Raw genomic sequence first — 22,485 nt, 5'->3', positions numbered from 1 at the left:
CACATATATTGTGGTTGAAGCTGACAAACTGCTTGTTACGTGGGTGAGATACAAATCGCTCATTTCCTGAGACTAGTGCAAAGAAAGGATGAAAGTCAAGAAAAATAAAAAGCCAAATACCAAGATCTTTTAAGAAAAACAGACTTTTGATAGTAAGAGTACTCTAATAAAATTTCCCAATTTTCCTATTAGTAAGGAACTTTGGGAGGAGAAAAAGACCACTCATGGAGATGCTCTCCTGTGCCGCACAACAGATTATCTATCACCACATTTCTCATTTTAATGAAAGTAAGTACATATTTATAGTGCAATTGTACTGAATACCTGGGAAGGCTTCAACTCAGTAAGAGAAGAACACTCTGCAAATTTTGGGGTTTGCTATCAACTTCAAATTGGTAGGGTTTGCTTTTAAATAGATATCACAGGACAGTAGGTTTTCCCGTGATAACAATACAACAGTGTTTTATTTTAATTTATTACATATGAATACTTCCTTTCCCCCAGTCTGCACAAAATACCACTACTAACAAAAGAAAATCTAGGAAAAAATTAAAGCAAACTCCAGCAATGTCTAAAACTGCCCAGACCTCTCCCCAATGATCCTAGACATTTGAGATTGTCTGACAACACTTGAAGCAGAAGTGACAAAATTCATATGAGCAATTACAAAGTGCTCACTAAAACCACTTTTGAAATGCCAAAGACTTTTAAACTAACAGGCCCGCTAAGAAGACACTAGTATCTCATCCTGCATGTCTTAGTGGCTGTGACAGTCCCTGCCAGCTGTCCCAAGACAGTCCAAAATCCTCTTTTGGACACCTTTGTCCAAGAGGTGCATTGGCCAATGCTGTCAAGGGCAGAAATTGAAAATTCAGCAACAAAAATTCACCAAAGTTACAGAGCTTTATTTCAGGGATGATGGGAATCCATGCAGCTGATACACAGGAGGAAGGAATACTACTATTTACATCAAGTGAAACTTCAGTTTAGACATCCAGGCCTAAATAAAGGTGGTGAATATAAATGCAGGTGTCAACTGACACAGAGACTACAGGAGCATGGTGAGAGAGAGCAGAGCTCATTGCATAAATAATGGTACCATTCCCAGTTTGATGCAACAACATTTACAATTATAGGAAAGGTGTTTGAAATGCTTTCAGAACATTTCAATGTATTGAATCGTTATAATTAATCTCAGATATTAACAAATCTAAATTGTACTTTAGATTATACATTACACTCTTAAAACAGTTGTCAATGCCTTTATTCAACTTTATAATATTATTTTATCTAAGAAAAAAAATATTAATTCAGTTTGTGCATTTTTTCTTTGCTTAAAACCAGACCCCTCCCAAATGAAGGAGGATGGAGTTAAACCCAGGAAAAACAGTCCCTGGCACATCACTACATGCCCTTCTCCTCTGCACAGAAGGCTAAAGCTAACTGGCTTTGCAGTATATTCCACAAATTGACAAATATAAATTACATTTAATAACCCTGCAGTTTTGACTTTGAAAACAAATTGGCCATACGTGACACTGAGTAGCTCACAGAGTATCTGGGGAGATGCTGCATATGCAAGCTGGAAAGTAGAAATAGTTTTCAAAAAGCTCTGTAAGGAATCGCTCAAGAGAGTTGATTCTTGCTGTTCAAGGCTGGCATAACCACCTTGTGCAAGACAAGGAAGCAACAAGTGGAAATAATATTCTTTCTGAGCAAGGACATATTGGCAACACAGCCCTTCATCCCTCATCTCAGTTCAAATTATTGGTTAAACCCAGGAGCCACCAGCATTTCTCTGTTTCTGTGCTTATTATTAGCTTGGTGTGGCTTGGTAGAGTATTGAAGAATGCTTGGTAAAGCAGTGGTCTCACCACATGAAAAGACATATCTGGCAGGTTTATTTTTTATGCTTTTTGAAATATTATGGCCTTAAACCTGTTATTTCACCTACACAGAAGAATTTATAGGCCATTTAGCAAGCATGCTAAAGAGGTGTGGCAGTCAATTCTTAATGATATATAACTTGAAATGTTGCTGTTATACCTTAAGGCTCCTGACAGAAGGTGAAAAAGAAGGTCAGGCTCATTTCAGAAGTGTCATTTCCAATCAAAAAATAGACTTTGGGGCTAGATTCTGGTTTGACAAGAATGATCACAGATGGGGAACTTGAGAGGAGCATGAAGCCAAGAAGTCAACCTGTTTTTCTTAGGGAAGAAAGGAAAAGAAATGAAATAGTGCCACATGTATACATAATGGGCTGCATAACAAGAAATAAAATAAGGCTTAATGACAACTCCCTGGCATTTTTTTACTGAAATTGGACCATACACCTGATTTGCCCTAACTGCTTTCTGTCATAATCCTTGTTTCTTGTACAGCTCAAAGAATAAACCTGTTGGTAGCAGTGAGCATGCCAGCAGCATGAACAACAACATTTTCAGCAGTGGGAGGATCAGTTTCCATCTGAAGGCAGAGAGGTTGATGTCTACAAGGTCTTAGTCGGAGATGAAGGGCTCTGTGGCTGGAGAGCTTATTGGGGTGAGGGTTCAGTACCAGCTGATCACAGGTAAACAGCAGAGAAAAACTAACAAACACAGCTGACAGAAGAGAATTACAGCCCTAGAGGTTTGAGACAGAAGTCAGGTGAGTCTCATTTATCTTTCCTGAGGCCTTAACAGAAGTTTCGCTTTCTGTGTTTCCATAGATAAAACCAGTGCTATACTTAGATTTTATCACAAACCTTCAGAAGGTTTGGGCCTCTTCTAACATTCAATATGTGTGACAAAGCAGATGCCTCAGGAACCTCTCTCAGCTCTGGTGAAATGATTGTGGGCTCTTTTAACACCACCCACCTTTATCTGAAATGAGGAGAACATTTGTTTCCTGTGATCCGAAGGGAACTCCTTAAGCAAAATAATTTGAAAGGTGTCATTAAACCTATGATCTGAACAAAGACACATCTCTTATTTGATTTCAAGACATACAGAATTTGCATTGGTATAGACAACTGATATCATTAATAAAAAATAAATTCCAGTTTGTTCTTGAAAGGCCTTTGAAAGAAGCCACATTTTATACTACCACCCAATTCTGTTCTTCCCTTCAAGTAACTTACATGTGACTACAACAGAAACTTAATCTAGAAAAACTGGGATACTTGCTTCCTAAATCATAAAACAAAGAAATTAACTTCTACTTTCATTATAGAGAAAACCCATGAGAAAGTGACTTTAATATCAAGTTTCTCCTGTTTTATGGTTTAAGAAACAAACTCCCCAGCTCTGTAAAGATTTTTTTTTTAAGTATGGAAAACTGCAGCTTCATTCACATCCTTTGTCTAAAGTGATACATCTGTTTTTCTTTTGCAACTATAGTAGTTATGCTACTACTTTTTTTACTAACACTTTTATCCAAAAATTAAAGACTACCTCATAAATGCATAAATGGAGTTCAAGAAAATACACATACTAATGAAGAAACTAAGTTACAGCAATAATGTAACAGGAAAATTTCAAAATTGCATTCACTAAGATACGAACATTTTTTTCTCCACGCTGTTTTGTAAATCTTATCCTCCAAGGAAGACTGAAACAGCAATTTTGTTATTCAAAAACCCCATGCACTGCCAAAGAAAGGAAAAATATCTATACACGTATTTTCTGGGGATGTGAAATGTAGCAATCACAGACTGGATACTACTCCCCTGTACTGAGGTGTCACAAGTGACAGATGTGGCCGTGCCCTGTGCTTTGCCTGAAAATATAAACCTCTCAAGTATTAAAGGAACCACAGAGACAAAGAAGCAGAAAGAACATGTCTTTTTACACAGTTCGACAATTGTGTCCACACTGGACAAGTGCCTCTGAACATACTTCTGTACTTATTTTTGCAAAATAAATGGACAAAAAATTACATTTACCCTTATCACAGTTTCAGTTACTTTATGCTATTAATATAAATGTGATTACATGAAAAATAGTGTTTTTCTTTTCAATTTTGGAGGGTAACTTGGGACAACTGTTTCTGGGATGGTGATCTTGCTGCTACTGTTTTTATTGTTTTTAGTGGCACTCTAGTAAACTTGATAATATATTAATTTGATAGTATACTTCAAATCATTTGGTATGTTCAACAGTCGAGGATTATGGGGTAAAAATAACATGCAGAAGGCTCCCAAGGCTCCCTTAAAATTCCTGAACTGAGTAATATCCACATGTGAGAACCTGCATATGGCAAGACGAAGTAGGATGTAAAGGAAATTAGATGAAAGAAAGAAACATCATTAGAAAAATGTTTCTAATACTTGTAATGCAAAGCAGTCCTGTGCACAACAGAATCAGTTCTGGAAAGAGTAAATTTATGTCCTTGCCACAGAAAAGCCTAGTGATCATAAACCTGAAAATATGTGTGTAGTTTTATTATTCTTTGGATTTAAAAAACTATATAAAACTCTTCCATTAGGCAAACACAAATGGCTCTGAGGAGATCTTTAACATACAACAAGCTGATAATGAGCACTCATAGAAACAGACAAAAAATATCTAAGAGCAGGCAAAAGCATGTACATTGTAAAGGTAGTCAGCCAAAAGAGTTCAGTTCCTTGTCCTGGAGGAGCAAAAAAATGCTTTTTAGGGAACCATTAAAGTACAAAGAAGCCCTATGGGAATATTTAAAGAGTCAACAGTACAGTTAAAAGTATGAATCTGAGATCCAAAAGTCACAGAAAAAATGTAAGAGGAAGACTTAAAAAAGACTTCAGTTAGTGAGTGTGTGTGCATGTGTTAGTAAACAAAGCATCAAAGAGCAAGCCAAGTTGCAGTGTGACGCATTCATATCCAGACATGCTATTTTTTGCTCCTGCACTTTGAATAACTGCAAGCACAGTGTGTGAGAACTGTTAATTCAGTAACAGGGATGATGACTACTTTATGGGGTAAAATTAGTTTGCTTTGACACTTTTAATCTCACTGTAGCCTAATACAGGAATCCCAGCAAAAGGCCACAATAAACTCAAGTTATCTGATGATAGGGTGTTTAACCACAAGAGTAGGTGAAATTAAAGTCTTACTAGTCATGAGTGCTGCATTTTTCAGTATCCAACTTTTAGCTTAGTAATGTTGCTGTAACTTTTCCACATTAACACAGTTTGACTTTATGAACTCAGGAGTATTTTCAGTACTGATTTACATAATTTATTCAAATACCTTGTGCACTTAATTTCTTACTCAAATAAATATTCTCTTTGAGCAATCTGAAACAGAAATAAACTACAATGCAAAAATATGACTAAGTGTAGGAAGAGGTGAAAACTTACTGCTGCCAGCACAGGCTGTCTGAAAAAGCCCATAAATCAGTAGCCATTGTTATTGCTATTTACTGTGTGTACTGATGCAACGGTGTCCTTCTCAGCAATATAATTGTCAGTATTCTCCAAATCATAAGTTCTTAATGGGATAAAAAAGGCGATAAATACACTTTAAAAATCAACCCACCCAAAATTAAAACCTTTCAAATAACTTGAGGAAGCAATCAAGACTTTGCTTTTCAATTTTTCTTTGGTAACAGCATTAAATATATCAAAATATGAATGCTTTTTAAACATTCACTCATATTACTCGATTCAGCCCTGTACAGTTTTTTCTCAACATGTAGAGGCACAGTGTAAGACTACGAAGCAAGCAAGTGTATATATATAAGCCTGATGTTTGTTTGCATCAAAGCCCTTCTACACACATGTGGCTCTGTGGAAGCACAGTGTAAAGCATATGCAGATCACACTTTTCATTAGAAATGCTTCCTTTCGAAGAGCATTTTACGGTATTTAAGGCATTCACAGTGTACCCATGGCTACAGTTTCCAGGTGCACCACATAATGTACAACTTTCTCAAGCAAACATATTTCATTACTCCAACATATATTCTGCTTTAAGCTCTCAGCTAATTAACAAGGGCAACAGTTTTATATATTCTGCGTCATGCATTTAATTTCTAATACGGTGCGTTAATTATTTATCTTTTAAATGATGGGCACTTCAACTACTCGCAACAACACAGCTGTAAATAACTTTCATTACCTGATCTTGTGATTTCTTTTTCTTCTTCTTCTTCCCCCAGCACCCTGAACTCTCTGCATCTTTTCCATTGGCATCACCACAGAGTAATCCATCAAGTTCATCTGTTCCCATCTGCTGTCCCTGAGATGTTTCTGCAGCTAGCCTGTATGAGAGGTTCCTCAAAATGCACACACAGTTTTCAACGGTCTGAAAAGTATGACAAAAAGAAAAATACAGAAAACAAAACCAGAAAAATATTAAAAGCTTCCCCTTGCTCACTCTGAATATAAAGCAGAAGGAATTTCATCTATCTTTGCACATGCATTTTCCCAGCACAGTTCTTATGTGCACATTTCTGAGTGCTCCCCAGGTAATCACAGCTTAAGAGATTCAGAAATTTTCATGGTAACAAATCAGTAGTCTGGACAATACTTTTCTGGGAGTTTTTTTACTGTCATTCTGAATTTCACATTGGAGCCCCATGTGAAACAGATGTCAAGGTAAAAAGTGATCAAGAGAACCAGAACACTCTGAATGTCAGCAAACTCCCACCTCAGTGAATAGAAAATGCTACAAACAGAAAATGGCAATAGATTCTGGGTTTTGTCCTTTTAAAACCAGAAATAACCATTTTTTCTGGCAAAAATTCTATGTAAATTACCATAAAATTGGGATCTGAGTTCCATTTCACAAGTACTTGTAGCATGAACAGATGATGTTTCTCCAGTCCCAGACTAGAAATATGTCTTGCTGCTTTTACTGTTTCTAGCCAGGCTGCAGACAGATACCTTGCGTGCAGCCCTTCCCTTTCATCCATTTTTCCCCCTAATAGGCTGTGCCTTCTGCAGAAGATGCAAGCAGGAACCCGCAAATGGATGAGACCCAGTGGAGACAAATTCACTTGCAATTCAACCTAATTTCTGCAAGTCTAAAAGAAGTTCAGTTTAGACATGAAACCTACTCATTTAGTTGGTTCAATTTGGTTTGATTATCCCTAATAAGAAGGATATGAGCTTAATTTTCTGCACACAAGGAAAGCATGGTTAAAAAAGCCATTCTCTATCTATGTATATTTATTTCAACTGTTTCTAATGCTCCATGGAGATAAAAAGCAATGGCCACTACATCCCAGCTCTTTTGCTCCATTAACCCAGAATGGAATGACTGTGAGGCTTTCAGCTCTGTCGTATTCTGCCATATTCACCAGTGAGGCAAACAGATGGGGCTTCGTTTACTTTCATGTACTGCAGGAGCTTCTGCCAGGTAAGCATTCAGCACATGTTTTTTGTGATGACACAAAGTTCCAGAGGCGGTCTCAAACTCAGATTAATCGACATGGGAATATTTATTTACTGTTTTTTAACATAGATGAAATGTCACAATTTTGCAATACACTTGTACTAATTTGAAATTTCTGCCAAATATATAAACACATGTAGAAATACATATGCATGTGTGTGTCTGCGTCTAGAAAGTGCTCTTAGTGCACCTTTCATAGCCGAAAGCTTTGCAAACATTACAGTGACCATAAGTATTTTTTAAAATTTGCTGCCTCTTTGGTTTTTTTTTTAACATTATTGTACATGAATTTTATTCACTTTTGATATAGTATGCTGAAGTTGAAGATTTCTATTCGTTGATTAGGATGCTAAACTTTAATTTTCTTTTTCACAAATCCTAGTTTTTGCATTTAAAATTCTCATTTTGTGGAAAACATAAGCTGAGTCCATCACAAGGACAATGTTACCTTAAACTAAAAACTGATAAGCAAACTTCCAAGGCTCAAATGCTACCAACACCTTCTCTGCTAAGGTGAACTCCTACAAACCAAGAAAGCTTGTTCTAACCACACAGCTGGACAGACTTCACTCCTCCTTGACTTTCGAGGATCCTTGTATTCCTTATGCTATTTTCAGTTTCATCATAAGGGGGCTAAGTACAAGTTCACTAGTTTTTCTACTCTAGCTATTTTTAACCTACTCTGAAGCTAATGAAGTCAAAACCACCCCTGTGTTTGGGGGCTGCTCTGCAGAATGTGTCTGGGTGGGGTAGTGGGGGCTGGCAACAGCCAAGTTTGCCCAAACCCTGCTGCCAGGTGGGTGCCTGCCTTGTGGTGGGTGTCCTCTGAGCATCTCTCTACTAAACTTCTATTAATGGAAAATTGATTACAGGCTAATAGGTTGTGGGATTTTTTGGAGTGTTTTGAGTTTTTTCTGTTTTTTTTTCTTTTTTGGTTTCTTTTTAAGAAAGACAAAGCCATGCTGTTAGCCCTGCACCTCATGCTCTGAACCTCTCTTAATTCCTCTCTCCATCCCCTGAATTCCCAGGCAAATTTCACCTATTTGATTCAGGTAGTGAACAGAGACTCCTGGAGATTATTCCTCTCAAATCTATAAACCCATGGGGGTCCACGGACAATTCTGTGAAGTATTATTTGGAAATACAAACCCAGTGGGCTTTAAAACCTTGCTGCATAAAAGGCTGCTCTCCTGGAGGAAATGGACCAAGGTTGCCCTAGAGCAGCAACTGTAATTAATTTAGCACTGTATACTGAAAGCAAAAGAAACTGGCCTTTTTCTTCTTCTCTGGAATACTTTAATGCATTACAAATCTTCAATTTGTAAATGCTTGGAGTCTTTTTAATTAGGGAGTGCCTTTCACCTCTGTAGAAGCTTGTTCATATCCCAGTATTTTAAGAGAAGTAAAGTTGACATAATGAGGCATCTTAACACAGTTGTTATTGAAAGCATTCATTGATCCTCTTCAAAGAAGAAATAATGTTGGTTTTACTGCAAAACTGCCTATTAATTGCCCAATTTTTTTTTGCTTGTTTGCCTTCTAAGCCTACCTCACTCTTATTAGCTCTCCTACTGGGTACTGAAAATCAATTTTAAGGTAAAACTGGCAGAGCAATGTAAGGAACTTTACATGGAGTATACTTGCTCTTCTTAACTCAGTATCATATTTTCTACTTCAATGATTCAATTGAGAGGATGACATGCTTACCTGTGCACACTACATACGTAGACACAACTACAATGCTTAGCACACTAAAATAAACAGCTCAGCAGAAAAAAAGGGAAAAGATGGGCTAAATTATGCTTTGCTAAGACATTCCTCACAATTCATTAAAAAAAAAAAAAATCATGAAAGAGCTGTCTCTTTATAGCCCCCATATACCCTGAATACCTGGATTTGCAACTGAAAAGACAAAGATGACAAACCTTACTATCAATTTCACTGCTCCCCAGAGCAGACTGGATCACATACAGCAATGCATCTGTCAGGCCATCACACTCCCTCATTCTTCTGCGGGCCTCCTCTCCAGCAGAGCTGACATTCCTGCAAGGCAACAGCAAGGGTCACTATCTCCACAGCTCCCTGCCCACTGCCCCTCCTGAAACAATTCTCACAGTTCACACACAGATAAAGCACATGTTTCCTTTCCTCCTTTCATCAGTTCAGAGCTGTGAATAATGGAGACAGCTGCAAATGAGCTCAGGAAATGTAACGCAAAGGGAAACAAATGGAAGACACCAGGTCCTCCACAGGATGGGGCTGAGCAGCCAAGCAGCATGCGCCCACCTGCATGGGGAGACTCATGGCCCACTAAAATTTGGAGAAGGGCTGATAATCCTTCCTTCCTTCCTTTCTTTCTTGAAAGCATTTTTAAAATGTACATATGTGCATACAAATCAGGACTTAAAAAGTCTAGAGGTTTTGCCAAATATATCTCTTAGGAATTGAAGAGCCCAGTAGTCAGAGCTCCTGACCTGAGAGAAAAATATTATCAAAGCATAATATAAAACACCTGCTGTTGCTTGCTTCTCATTTTACATGTTTCCTTTTCTCTTTCATTTTGAGGGAACATTAATGCCCCAATCTTCTCTTTATGTAGTTATAAGTTCTTTTACATTGCAAAACTTAAGGCCTCGGATTACTCTAATAATATTGTAATACTTGTGGTCCTTAGACGGGGCCAGAGGGCTTTCTGAACACATTTATATAAATCAAATTAAACCAAAATTTACTGCATAACACAATGTGTCATAAAGTTCCAAGTATTGATACACAAAGAAACAAATATGTATGAATGAGCATATACAAACAATCTATATTTGCTAATATCAATTCTCCCAGGGAAAAACTGCATTCAAATTTGCATAGCAGGTTTGATTTGGAAATGGGTGAATTAGCAATCTCAAGAATGGGATAAAACTTTTCACATAGCCTCCTTCAGTAGGGGAAGACAACCCTTTGCTGAGGTGGCTCACCTGTAGCTCTTCTCTCCCCACTAGTGAAGTTTATACAAAGAAAGAACGTAAAAGAACACACACACCAAGACCGATGTATTTAATACCAATGTGTGGAAATGGAAGGGAGGACACTGGCCCTTGAATTTTGGAAGAAGGCAAGGCACTTTCTATCTTTTATGCCATTTTCAATGACCATTGCATTAAAGATGGAAAAAGAACAGGAATCTGGGAGAGGGGTGGGGGGGGGGGTGGAAAGAATTTCAGATGGAGGAAGATGAGAGGGATAGGTTTCCTTTCAATTCTTTCTCTGCTCCACCTACTTCATCCTATTCTGCCTCCTTATTATCTAAAAAAAAAAAAGCATTTCCATTCCCCCAAAGCAACGAAGAGTCTTATAACTGTACAATCCCCCAGCCCCTCCAATGCAGGCTCCTAACTGACTCTACCCCCTAAACATACATGATTTACCATCTATACTTGCATCCCTGCACAGTCCTAATTAGTGCTGCTCTCCCACACACAAACTGGCCCAAATAATTCAATACTGTTCCCTTCACCTCAGCAGACAACTTGACAGAAAACATACAGCCCAGGAGCACTGGAATGAATTCTTGTATCTCTCCAGCAAACAAATTCACTCTTCTTGAGACCTCTCACATTTTGCCACATCACACATCTGAAGTTTGCCCTTCATAACAGCTTGCAAGTTTTGTGTTGTCCGGTTCCTCCGGTCCCTGAACTCCATGCCTCTTCCTCTATCTCTCTGCTGCTATGGGATCAGCAGGTGAGGGATTTTCCTCCAGTTCCAGAAAGAGGAAACCTTCTTCTGTCATCTAGAAAGTAGGGTCTGGGAAATATCAACTGGAAAAATTCTCTCCCTTTGAAGTGATGGAAACTTCTGACTTACCTTTGTCTGACAGAAATAAGAAGGTAAAAATACAGAGCATGGTTTTCCCCAAACAGTGCATGTGCCCTATACTTGCAGGGCTGGAGACTCCACCTAAAGTAGACTAGACTATTCCCTTTTAAAGGGAACAGCTCCACTGAAATTCCAAAAGGGCAGAACATGTAGGAAAAGCAGAATCACGGACTGGAAAAGTGCATTGTGGGGTATACAGTGAGGATAAGAACCATTATTTGACTTCTATCTGAAATTTCATTCTCTTACCCTCCAGAAAGATAAAGACAGAAGTAGGCAAATATACTTAGAGAGAGGCTGTTGAGGCACTGGTACAGGTTACCCAAAGAAGTTGTGGATGTCCCATTCCCTGGTAGTGTTCAAGGCCAGGCTGGAGGGGACTTTGAGCAACCTGGTCTAGTGAAAGGTGTTGTTTTCCATGGTAGGGTGTTAAAATTCAATAGTCTTTAAGATGCCTTCCAACCCAAGCCATTTTATGATCCTATGACTCTGTGATGAAGAAAGAGAGTTATAGCCAGCCCTACAAGAGTAACCGCACAAATTATACTAGGACGATGCTGAGAAAGAGTTCTCAGCACAGCTTTGCACCTTTCTTTGCACCACTATGAAAAAAAAAAGCTGAAATATTCCTGAATCCTTTTAAACAGAGATAGATCTTACAGTCTGTACTAAAATAATGTGTCCAGGCTTCTTTGCTTTCTGCACTTACATATACTGAGTGCAAGCTTTCAAAATAGACTAATTTAGACACCAGTAGAAACAGAGAGGAATATTCTTCCTGATCTTATTGAGGTGATTTTTCCTTCTCTCTGTCATGGCCAAATGCACATCACCTTGACTGTCCACAGCCTTCAGAGACTGTCAGCCTCTCAGTTCCTCTCCAAGTTCATCAGAAACTCCTCCTCACCAAGACAGCAATGTAGACAACCTTATAGTCCCTGAGCTGTAGGCTGTCTGCCTTGTTCACTTCCAGCAAACAAAGAATATGAGGCCTTTACACAAAGCAATACAGACACACCAGGGGCACATCCTGCACAGACAATGCATTTCCTTGCTCTGTGTGGAGGAGCTGTCGAGTTGGGTTCTTCTATTTATCATCCATCCCCATTATGCTCCAGTTGCTCCTGTAATCAAGAGCTGGATATTCTGAATTCCCATAACTGCCTTTCCTTCTCTTACAAAAGTCGCTGTTCACTTTCTGCACTGACTTGTAGCTACTACAGCCCTCCTGAAGACATGGTGCAAATATTTACATGGGAAATAGCTTAAAAACCAAGACAAATCCAAACCTTGCATCAACATTTTGTCAGAAATAATCAGTTGAATATTTAAAAAGAAATAAATCCCATTATCTAGCAGTCTCATGTCACCTCTACTGAAGTACTCGCTGTTAACTGAGATCATTCACAGAGGGTCTCTAAGATCACCATGTTCTGCAAAAGGGAAGCAAGTTCCAGATTGCATGAGCTGCCAAAGAAAACACACTGCCATGTTAATTTTATTTCTCACTGTTAACTGGAACATGCTGTATCTGTCAGTGTGACAGCGAGTAAGACATGATTTGTCATTTGTGAACTTACAGGTCACTGTGCAGATGTTAAATTGGAGCATTAGTAGTATCTACTGTTGGCAAGATGTCCCACTAAGTCAGTGCTATTTCTCCTGTGTCATTTTTCAAACAGGTGAAACCATGTTTTCTGGATGTTTTAAAGGATGTGGAGATACAATGCACAAGTCTTCAGGGAAAAAATACTTTTCCATTGTAAATGCAGCCCAGCTTGATTACCCTGTATACTTTGATTCTTTGTGTAAACTCTGCTCATGGTATATGTGAGCCATAGGCTGTCATTTTGAACCTAATAGGGCAAGGAGTCCTTCAGCTTGCCATAAACCAGTAAAATGAATTTCAGATAGAATCCAGTCATGCAGGAATACCAAGAATACAGGGTGCTAAAGAATAACTCTCACTTTAGTCAGAAGGTCCCACTTAGAGCTCTAAACCCCAGGTAATGTAAACAGTTTTTTCTCAAGAGAGAAACACTAGGAACAGATAGTCAGGGCAAGACCTCAGACCCAGGGTTCATCAAACTGCTTTTCTGAACAAACAGCAGACCAATTTTGCTAATTACCTAGGAATGGGAAGAGAACTGAAATAATCCAGCTTCAGTTTCATGGGAAAATGGCTAACTATCATATCACCTGATAACTAACAGCAGGCATGATTCTCCACACCCTGGGCGTGTCAATCCGAGGCTCTAGGGACACGAAGGGTGTGGTATAAAGGAGTGCACTGTGCAACACATACCTGGCTCTTGTCAGCCCTGGCACTTGCATTAGTTATTCACTGCAATTGTTAGGCTTTGAGGTAGGGCAAGATAGGTGGTGCCAAGTAATTTCTTTCTGCTTTAGGGTCATTTTCCATAAACTCATATAAACTGTGGGATGTTCAGAGCAATGTCCTCATGATTCTAGGGTAACGAAATTCATCTGCCTTATACAGGGGAGGGACATTGATTTCTATGGAAAGATCATCCAAAAAGCCAATGTGCTGAGATATGACCTCTGGATATGGGAAGCTGTTGACATTACTCCCAGTGGCAGTTTTACCCATCTCAAAGACAGAACTAAAGCGTCTGCACCTGCCCTCCCTAAGCATGCTCAGGTCACACCAAGTAGTTGGACCTTTCCTGTAGCAGCTACAGGTCTGCAGATTGCAGATCTCATTGCAGTCATGCAGGACAATGATGGAAAATGAATAATATGCATTTAGCAAAGGTGAAATTGAGACAGGTATTCCTCAAAGCCCCACGATAAGAAGAGAAAGCATATGTTTAATATCTAGTATATGTAATATTTTTGCTATGGCATGATCTAAGAGAGGACAGACACAGGAAGGATAATATCCTAAATTAAGTGGAATGCAAAAGTTATCTTCAGCATGAAATTTCAGGGGCCTTCCATATATATTGTCATTCCAAGAAGTTTTGTGTAAGAGGGACTAATCCTAACACCTTCAATCTTTTTCATCCTTCTACATGTTACAATAGCCACCAAAAAGAGATTTTTCACAGCAAGAGGGAAAGGTTTACATAAATCAAGAACTACACCAACCCCATTAATGTTATAGCAACGGTGATTATGTTTCCTGAGGATACCTAGCAAGGGAAAAGCCCTCAGAATACTGAGTAACTGAGTTACAACTGGCACACTAAATACTCTTCTTCAAAACATACAGATTAAAAGCCCAAACAAAGAAAACCCCACCCTGACACTGGCCTCCTCTAGATGTGCTCTTTTATACGCTGCCTATTTCTATTTCTGCCTGATTGACTGATCATTTCTCCTTCAGGGACCGAGCCTTGTCTCGGGGGCAAGCTGGCATCCCCAGTCCCATCAGAGGGTGCTGTGGTGACGATCCTCTGAGCTGGTCTGCAATGTAAAAGATGATCCCCTAAGAGATGCTGCTTTTTCTGTGCACTCCCAGCTGATTCTGTCAGCATTCAGGCTCTCTGCCTGTGTCTCTGTGACACAGACAGCAAAATGAAGCAACCAGCACTGTGCATGTATCCATCAAGGATGCTCAGTGTGATCATCAGTCCCTATACAACCATACAATCGGTTGGGGCTTTTTATAGTAAACTTAAAAACTTAAACTTCCTACAGTAAACTTTTTTACTAGTTTTTATTGGCTTATCTGTAAGTATTCAGTGCAGCCTTTGACATGGAATAAATAGGTTAGCTGTAGTAGTTCTGGTTACTATGAAATTCTGATTTTTTATCATCATTTGTACACTAAGACTTTTTTTAATCATCTCTTCCTGCTGAAAACTAAACTAGCTGATAAGACTAGCTATTTCTCAGACAAAATAGAAATTCAAACAAGGCAGTGAGACAAAACCTAAGAAAACACAAGATGGTTCATTCTTCATCGTTAAGAGTTTCTAAGTGTTATGTTTTCAGTGACTACAAAATCAGCTTATTGTTTGAAGTAAAAATAAATTAAAATAGATTTTTCAGTCACTGCCACAGATCTCCCTTTAACTTGTCCTGATTTGAATGACAGTTCAGTGCAGTATCACCAAAATCAGCAAGATTTCTTCTTGCTAAATATTCTTAGCACCAATTATAGCCTTCTTTATCTATAAGGTGGTTTTCAGAATTCAGCAATCCTGCATGTGGATTAAGAATAACATAGGTTTGGGGGGAAATTGTCTCTTATTAATTAGAATACCTCAACTGTAGCTAAAGAAGCAAGACATTTTATATCAACAAGGAATTTGGCCAAAGAGAGGCCTTTCTCTCCCAGGTATTACTTTCACTTTAAAAGAATACCTTACAATTAGACAAACATCTGACAGTCTAATGTGGATACAGTCTTGGTTATTAACCTTTCTATCAAATGCTATGACAATGTGATTTAGCTTTGATTATTCAGCAGTCCCTTTTGTCTTCAAAACATCAGTGCAATTAGCCTACCAAGGCAAGCACTCAACAGGTGCCTTTTCCTGCTGTGCTTCTGCACGTCCAGTGCTAAGGCTAAATGCATTGTTTTTAATGACTGCTCTGTGTGACTTGTGAAGCAATTGACTCCTAATGTCGTTTTTTGCTATTTTGATACTTTTGAGAGCTACATGATGGGAAAGCACATGAACTGCAACACACATCTTAAAAGAAATTGTCTCCCTAAAAAAGCCCCAAACCCACCCCGAATTTTCTGGCATAAACAATTTTGGTACAGTTCATGGTATAATCAACCATAGCCTCATCTGAAAAAAAACAAGAAGTATTTCTAAGTACCCCTCTCCCCTTCTGACGTGTTTTCATTTGAAGTGCAATTCTATTTAACTATAATACACAGAATTACACATAGTGTATTCAGGAAATGTTTTAAACTATGGCATTAAAAAAAATCCCACCTGCATCAAATTTCTGTTTTGATATTTAATTTCTCTGGCACGTAGTATTTGCTTTATAGATATCACTGTACTCCTTAATGCTCAGCTGTTTATACAGCTTTTAATGCACTACCTGTTCATTCAGTAAGAGCTGAAATACTGTGTCACTTACTGCCCTTGGGAAGACCTGCTGTGGTACAGACTCTGAAGGTCATAATGGGAATACTTTAAATATCTCAACATCAAGACACTTTTCTCCATTTACAATTGCAATGTTGCTAAATGGAGCTCTATATATGTTAAAGACTGCAAGAATTTAATTAAAGCATAAGCTTTTGATGATCCAGCATTAAATACCAGCATTAGCTCAGGACCTTCTGTCCTACAGCACCTCTGTCCAGAGGACTCTGCAGCTCTTACTCCTTGCATGGACTGAAGAGCAACAGGACAAATTTGTGGAGAAGGATGGCACTGAGGCTGCCAAATGCAGGATCACTTCCCCACGCCAGCATCCAGTGAAACACCTATGTGGCCAGGAGCAGCATGCCCTGAGGAAGTGTTACCATCTTCCCTGGTATCTACTCTGGTCACTGGGAGAACTCAAAAATACTGTGTCAGATGCTTCAGCATTGGAAAGCAGCCTCTCTTTTTTTATTTTTCTGTTCAGCTTGTTCTCTTATTCAGAACAAAACTGACCAGACATTAATGGTTTTCAATTAACCTCATTCTATTATTTATCAGGTTTTTTTCTTCAAATGCTTATAAATTGGTCTGTTTTGATGTTCTTAATTGCCTTCCTCTACATTAACCATTCAAGCTATTTCTAAAGTATTAAAATTCAGGTTATTTGTACATAATTTCTATGTCTACTTTTCTTCTCCACTAAAAGATGAATCCTGTATTTGTCCTGTTTAGGTCTGTGAGAAAGTCTTCGATTTGCATGAGCTGCCCTAGCAAATATACTTCCATAAGAATAAAAATATTCCCTCTTTTATTTTTTGTAGGCTATATTCTCAGGAAAAACTTGGCATTACAACTGTATTCTTAAGAACAATTGAAAAGAAGCAGACAAAATGCTTTAGAGTTCGGAGTAAGCATGTGTACTATGTGTAAAAGGCAGTAATTTACTGTGTTTAAAATATTATTCTGAGTGTACCAGCATGTCTTACATTGATGAGATCCCTTTATAAAATTGTTTGAATGTTATTTCTCTAATATAATTTTAGCTGTAAAGAAAAATCCCTCTCCTTCAGTCAAAATTGTAACATACACAACAGCTGGGGAAAAGGATTTTCATTCACACCTGAAACTTGGAAAAGGAATTTAGCCAACTTCTCATAGTGTGTGAAAATTCTTGCCATCCTTTGATGTCCTTGTATTTGACCTTTTTTTTTTATCTTAAGAACAACTAGTACTAACAAATGAAAATGAAATGTCTTAGTTTTGACAGTTCTTTCCCCTTGACTTAATCCCAGTGTAGCTCATGTGCTTTTCAGGAACACACACAAGCCTCTTTTCTATACGCTCAAAAATATTTCAGTGCCTGAGTTGGTCACGATAAAAGTGCAACTTCAGAATCCAACATGGGGCCAAAATACATTCCTGACCTGCTGCCAGGTTTTACCTGAAATTGCTTAGTACTAGCAGGCATGTTCTAGCTACAGAAGACATATTTTTGTATAGTAATAGGAAAGGACCAGACCATCACATAAAATTAAGTTAATTAAAAATATAAGCATGATGCTTTTCCTAACAGACCAGTTTGCTTATTTAATAAAACTCCTAAACAACAACAACAACAAAAATATCTATGAAAATGTTTCAAAAGTATTGTTTCTGGAATCAGAAAAAAACCCCAAACCTAAGAGCAAAAGCTACAAAAAACAGACTTTGGGTTGTGTTTTTTTTAAGTTTATTTGTTAAATATCTTGCCTTTTTAAAGGACTAGTTTGTGCATCCTTTCTCCCCTCTCTCAAGTAATTACGGACTCAAGAAGTCCTGAGAGCTGGTACCCTCTGAAGCCATCCTCTGCTCCATTTTAATAAGGCACTTAGCTTTGGGTCTCCAGCATGCCCAGAAGTCTTTGTGCAAAGAATGTCATTGTGTTACCCCACAGAAGTAAAAAAGGAAGTGATTTGAAGCCAGGTATCTGCATTACAACTTTCTCAGTCATCTGAGTGTCTTGCATTCCAGTGAGTCCTGTTGTCCATAAATTCTCTTAACTGACAATTATAAAAGAAAAAAGTGCTTTAATGAGTAAATTGTAGGTCCTATCTTGCTCTCCTTTGTGGCTCATACACACAAATGGAACAGTTAGAAATTAGTTAATTTCCCAGAAAAAAACAGGCCATTTAAATATCCAGTGAATAGCCTGTTACATGGAAAAAGTCCATATGCCAAATAGACCCATTTGCCACACAAATTCAGTTTAAGAGCAACAAAACTCACGCAGTAAAAAGCCAAGTGCCACAACTGTCAAACTCTTACAACATGATGCAAGAAGACACATCTGTGATTCAGGTATAAATCCAGTAATTTTACATTACATTTCCAAATAAACGGACACTTTGAAAGGATGGGAAGCTGGAATGAGTTCTCCTAGTTTGAAGATGTAGGGATGTGAATGGCAAATGTTTCTAGGTAAACACAAAAGCTACATCTTGAAAAAAAAAAAACAAAGAAAAAGACAAATAGAGATTATTTCAGACATATTAACTCAGGAGAGCATCTGTATGAGGAAAAACTAGTTTAAACCTTGGGATGGGATATCATGGCACTGTCATTTTGGTTTCTCACTCTGTTAAACAAGCATTCTACTTGGGCTAGATGACAGTTCAGCTGTTTTATAGTTTTATAAATATATAGTTTTATAAATACGAGAATAAATAATGACATTAGAGATTAATTTTGGACTCCATTTTGACATAAGATTCTACTTTTTATACTCTGACTTTCACTTCTCCATTTGATATGCTGATTTTTAAGTTGACATTGTTGTTACTAAACCAGAACTAAAAGTTTTGGATGAGGTATTATAACATATTGCATATTCCTTTCTTATACTTTGGCGGACACTTAAGCTCAATAAGTCTGTTTGCCTGTGCCTTTAAGTTTGAAACATTTAAAAGCATTATCAGTAATGCACCTCTTCTCAGGTCTTATAACTGAAAGTACTGGAAAGTTACACCATTCCCTTGCTTTGGTTTTAGAACTCAGTGAAAAAGATAATCACAAAAATCAGACCATAAACAATGTAAATAGCTACATTTAGCAAAGTTACCAGTCTAAAAATCCTATGAATAAAGATTAGGTTCCAGAAAAAACATAAGCAATAACCAATCCTATCAACCTGGAGGAACAAACAAATAGGATCATGATTGCTCAAGTAAGATGATTCCCTTAACCTACAAAGCAATCTCCGCGCCACATCTGAGTTTCAAGTGCCTTCCTGCATCTATTTTGCAGTCTTGAAAAACCATTATCAGTGCAGTGCCTTGAGAAGAAAGGAGGGTAAATCAGCTTTGGTTGTTGACTAATCAGATGAGCACAATTAATTACAACACCAATCAGTTCATTAGATTATTAGCTTCATCTCTTTTTGATCAGCTACTTAGAAATTTTAATACAGAGGATAAGAAGTCACAAAGCAGAACACGCATTAGAGTATCAGAAGTATGAAACACTGCTCTGACTAAAACGAATTAAGTTACAGCACAGCACAGCAAAGTAGAAGGCAAATGCTTTTCAGCTGTGTGAGTGCCCATGTTCTCAGTGAATTGACTGCTATGGACATTTCTCCAGCTGGAGTCTCTCTCCAAATCTGAGAGGCATCTTTCTCCCCTACCAAAACTAAAAATCTTTAGAAACGCAGCTTATTTGTAATTTCTCCCTGTTCCTTGTATAAACTAGTTACCAGTATGTAAGATTCCTTTACTGTCATAATCTGTATGCCCTATTACCAGCTCCTCCTTCCCAATTTTCAGTTAGGCATCTCAAAATTAATTTATTATTTGTTCATATTATTTCTTTCTAGTCACATAATTTATTAAATGATACTGCTCCTGTGAAATTGCATTTTATTATTTCTAGAACAATCTCTACCCTCAATTTTCTCTTTTTTATACTTTAACTTCATTAAAAACATCAAGGTGTCTATGCTGCTTTCCAGTAACAGCATCTCATGGTGTTATAATTTTTTGAGCTAAATACCTGTAAAAAAATCTCATTATCATAAATTGCCTAATCATAAAAAAAAAAAAAGTGATGCATAATAAATTACAATTCTTATGCTTTGTCCAAATGTGCCTTCAGCATAAGAAATAAATATGTATGTTCGTGTTCTATTTTCATGATGGTTAACCTGAAATTGCCAGTGAGCATCCTACCTCAGATTATGTCACATCATCCTATCTCTGAACGGCTTTATGTGCACACTGAGGGATGATGAAAGAACTGACCCTCTAGTGTGCCCTTCAGCCTAGTGAGTCATTGTGCATCACTGCTGCTTGAAATAACCTGTAAAAAAAGAAGGGAATCACTCTACCACAACCCTACTTATCCCCACCTAGTCCATGCCATACAGGACGAAGAACAAACACTGCTATGAGCACCGCTGTCTATGCTCTCTACCCCTTTGGCTGATACCCCAGGGATGGTGTCTGACAACCTGGATCTTCTGCCAGAACAAATTTCTTACAAAACCCTACACTGCCCTGTTTTGATGCCTGTCTCTCTTCTATGTCACAGGAACTGCTCAGGAGGCAGATATTACTTATTGTCAGTAATTTAATTTTTCCCTTTTAACACATACCCTTTGAATAAATTAACTCATTCCTGTTAAACTAAATGCCAAATTCAAACTTTTTATTGGGCCTTAAAATGCTTGTGAAACTCTTGCCTGAGTAGCAGACTCTACTTTGTTATTTGCTTGGCCATGAAATGTACTATTATGCTTCAGATATTTCACTCACTCACCTGCAAAGAAATGCAATTAACACATTACTGTATTTGCCTCATCCTGATTCTTCCTATAAATTGCAACACAACACTTGTGTGCCATGAAAGAAGAGGACACCTCACCCTCAACCCTTCCTCTCCCCCAAAAATATGGTTTGCAGGGGCTGTGTGTATCTGATGGGGTAAAGTTTTCTGCAGAACCATTGTCTTCATCTCATTATCACCTTTGTGCATCCTATTTCCATCATGTTTCACCTTACGCAGGAGCTTTAGTACATGTTTCTTGGGCCACGAGACAGAGTGTATTGTGTTCTACAAACCCACAATTCACCAACAATAAAAAAAGAGTGGGGGAAAGATTACAAAAACTGAACAACCAGAAAAGGTTGAGAGCTGGTTTCAAGTACAAAGTTACTGATGCTGTGGAAAACTTCAGCCTCAGTCTCTAGTTAATTATTCCTACACTGGGGAATTTCTGCAGTTGTTTTTACTCTTCAGTTGGCAAGAATTCCCTGAACAAGAGATACTCAGCACCATCAGTATTTACTGCCACGTGACCTGCTTTTACAACAAACCTCACCTTTAACAGTGCTTTGTCTACAGTGGTGCTATGCCTGGGAAAAGAATCATCCTTTGTATGCTTTGTTTGCCAGTCAGACAAAATTAGCAAAAAGATAATTACAGCTTATAAAGGTGTCTGTTCTTCTATGAATAAACACCCATTCTAATTTTGTAATTATTATTTTACCATTCTCAGTTAATTGTCAGTTACTCAAAAACATAGCTTCCTCTGAAACAGTACAAACACAATCCGCTGAATTACAGTAAAATTTCCTATATTAGGTATAAAGACTGCAAATTATTTAATACAACTTTAGGAAGCTCAGCGCTTATTTCCCAGCTCAGAGAAGATTTCCACTGCCAAACCTTGCTGAAATAAATATGCTAATAACAAATACTAGAGCATTTTTTTCCTTTCTTAGCAGGTGGCTCTGCTAAAGTGACGCTCCATCAAGATAGTAAGTGTATGAACCGAGTATTGCAATGTTGCAGTTCCTTATGCTTGAGTTATCTTTCTGCCCAGAGCAGATTGTCTCCATGACCCTCCTCTGGACCCGCTCCAGCAGGCCCATGACCTTCTGATGTTGGGGGCCCCAGAGCTGGATGCAGCACTCCAGTTGTTGTCTCAGGAGAGTAGAGTAATGAGGGACAGCCACCTCCTGGCCACGCTGCTTTTGATGCAGCCCAAGATACCACTGACCTTCTAGGCTGTAAGCACACACTGTTGGCTCATGTCCAGCTTTTCATCCACCAGACCTCCCAAGTGTTTCTTGGCAGGGCTGCTCAATGACTTGCCCCAGTCTGCACTCATGTCTGGGATTGCCCTGACCCAGGTGTGGCAC

At 38.3% G+C, this 22,485-nt stretch overlaps 1 protein-coding gene across 11 annotated transcripts in view; it reads right to left on the bottom strand.

Moving 5' to 3' along the window:
- The window catches only part of CTNND2 (catenin delta 2), a 655,093-nt gene that overhangs the window by 85,991 nt on the left and 546,617 nt on the right, over positions 1 to 22,485 (bottom strand). For all 11 annotated transcript variants that reach the window (XR_005604669.1, XM_039571875.1, XM_039571842.1 and 8 more), the window contains 2 exons: positions 9,281 to 9,398; positions 6,078 to 6,263 (listed from right to left, as the gene is read on the bottom strand). Coding sequence is in view for 10 of the 11 variants with exons in the window: in XM_039571875.1 (XP_039427809.1) it covers positions 6,078 to 6,263; positions 9,281 to 9,398 (304 nt within the window). In the remaining variant the exon portion in view is untranslated. The remainder of the gene's footprint in view (positions 1 to 6,077; positions 6,264 to 9,280; positions 9,399 to 22,485) is intronic.

Source organism: Corvus cornix, chromosome 2, assembly GCF_000738735.6.
Source record: "Corvus cornix cornix isolate S_Up_H32 chromosome 2, ASM73873v5, whole genome shotgun sequence".
Lineage (NCBI taxonomy): Eukaryota > Metazoa > Chordata > Aves > Passeriformes > Corvidae > Corvus > Corvus cornix.
This window is presented reverse-complemented; position numbering and strand designations above follow the sequence as displayed.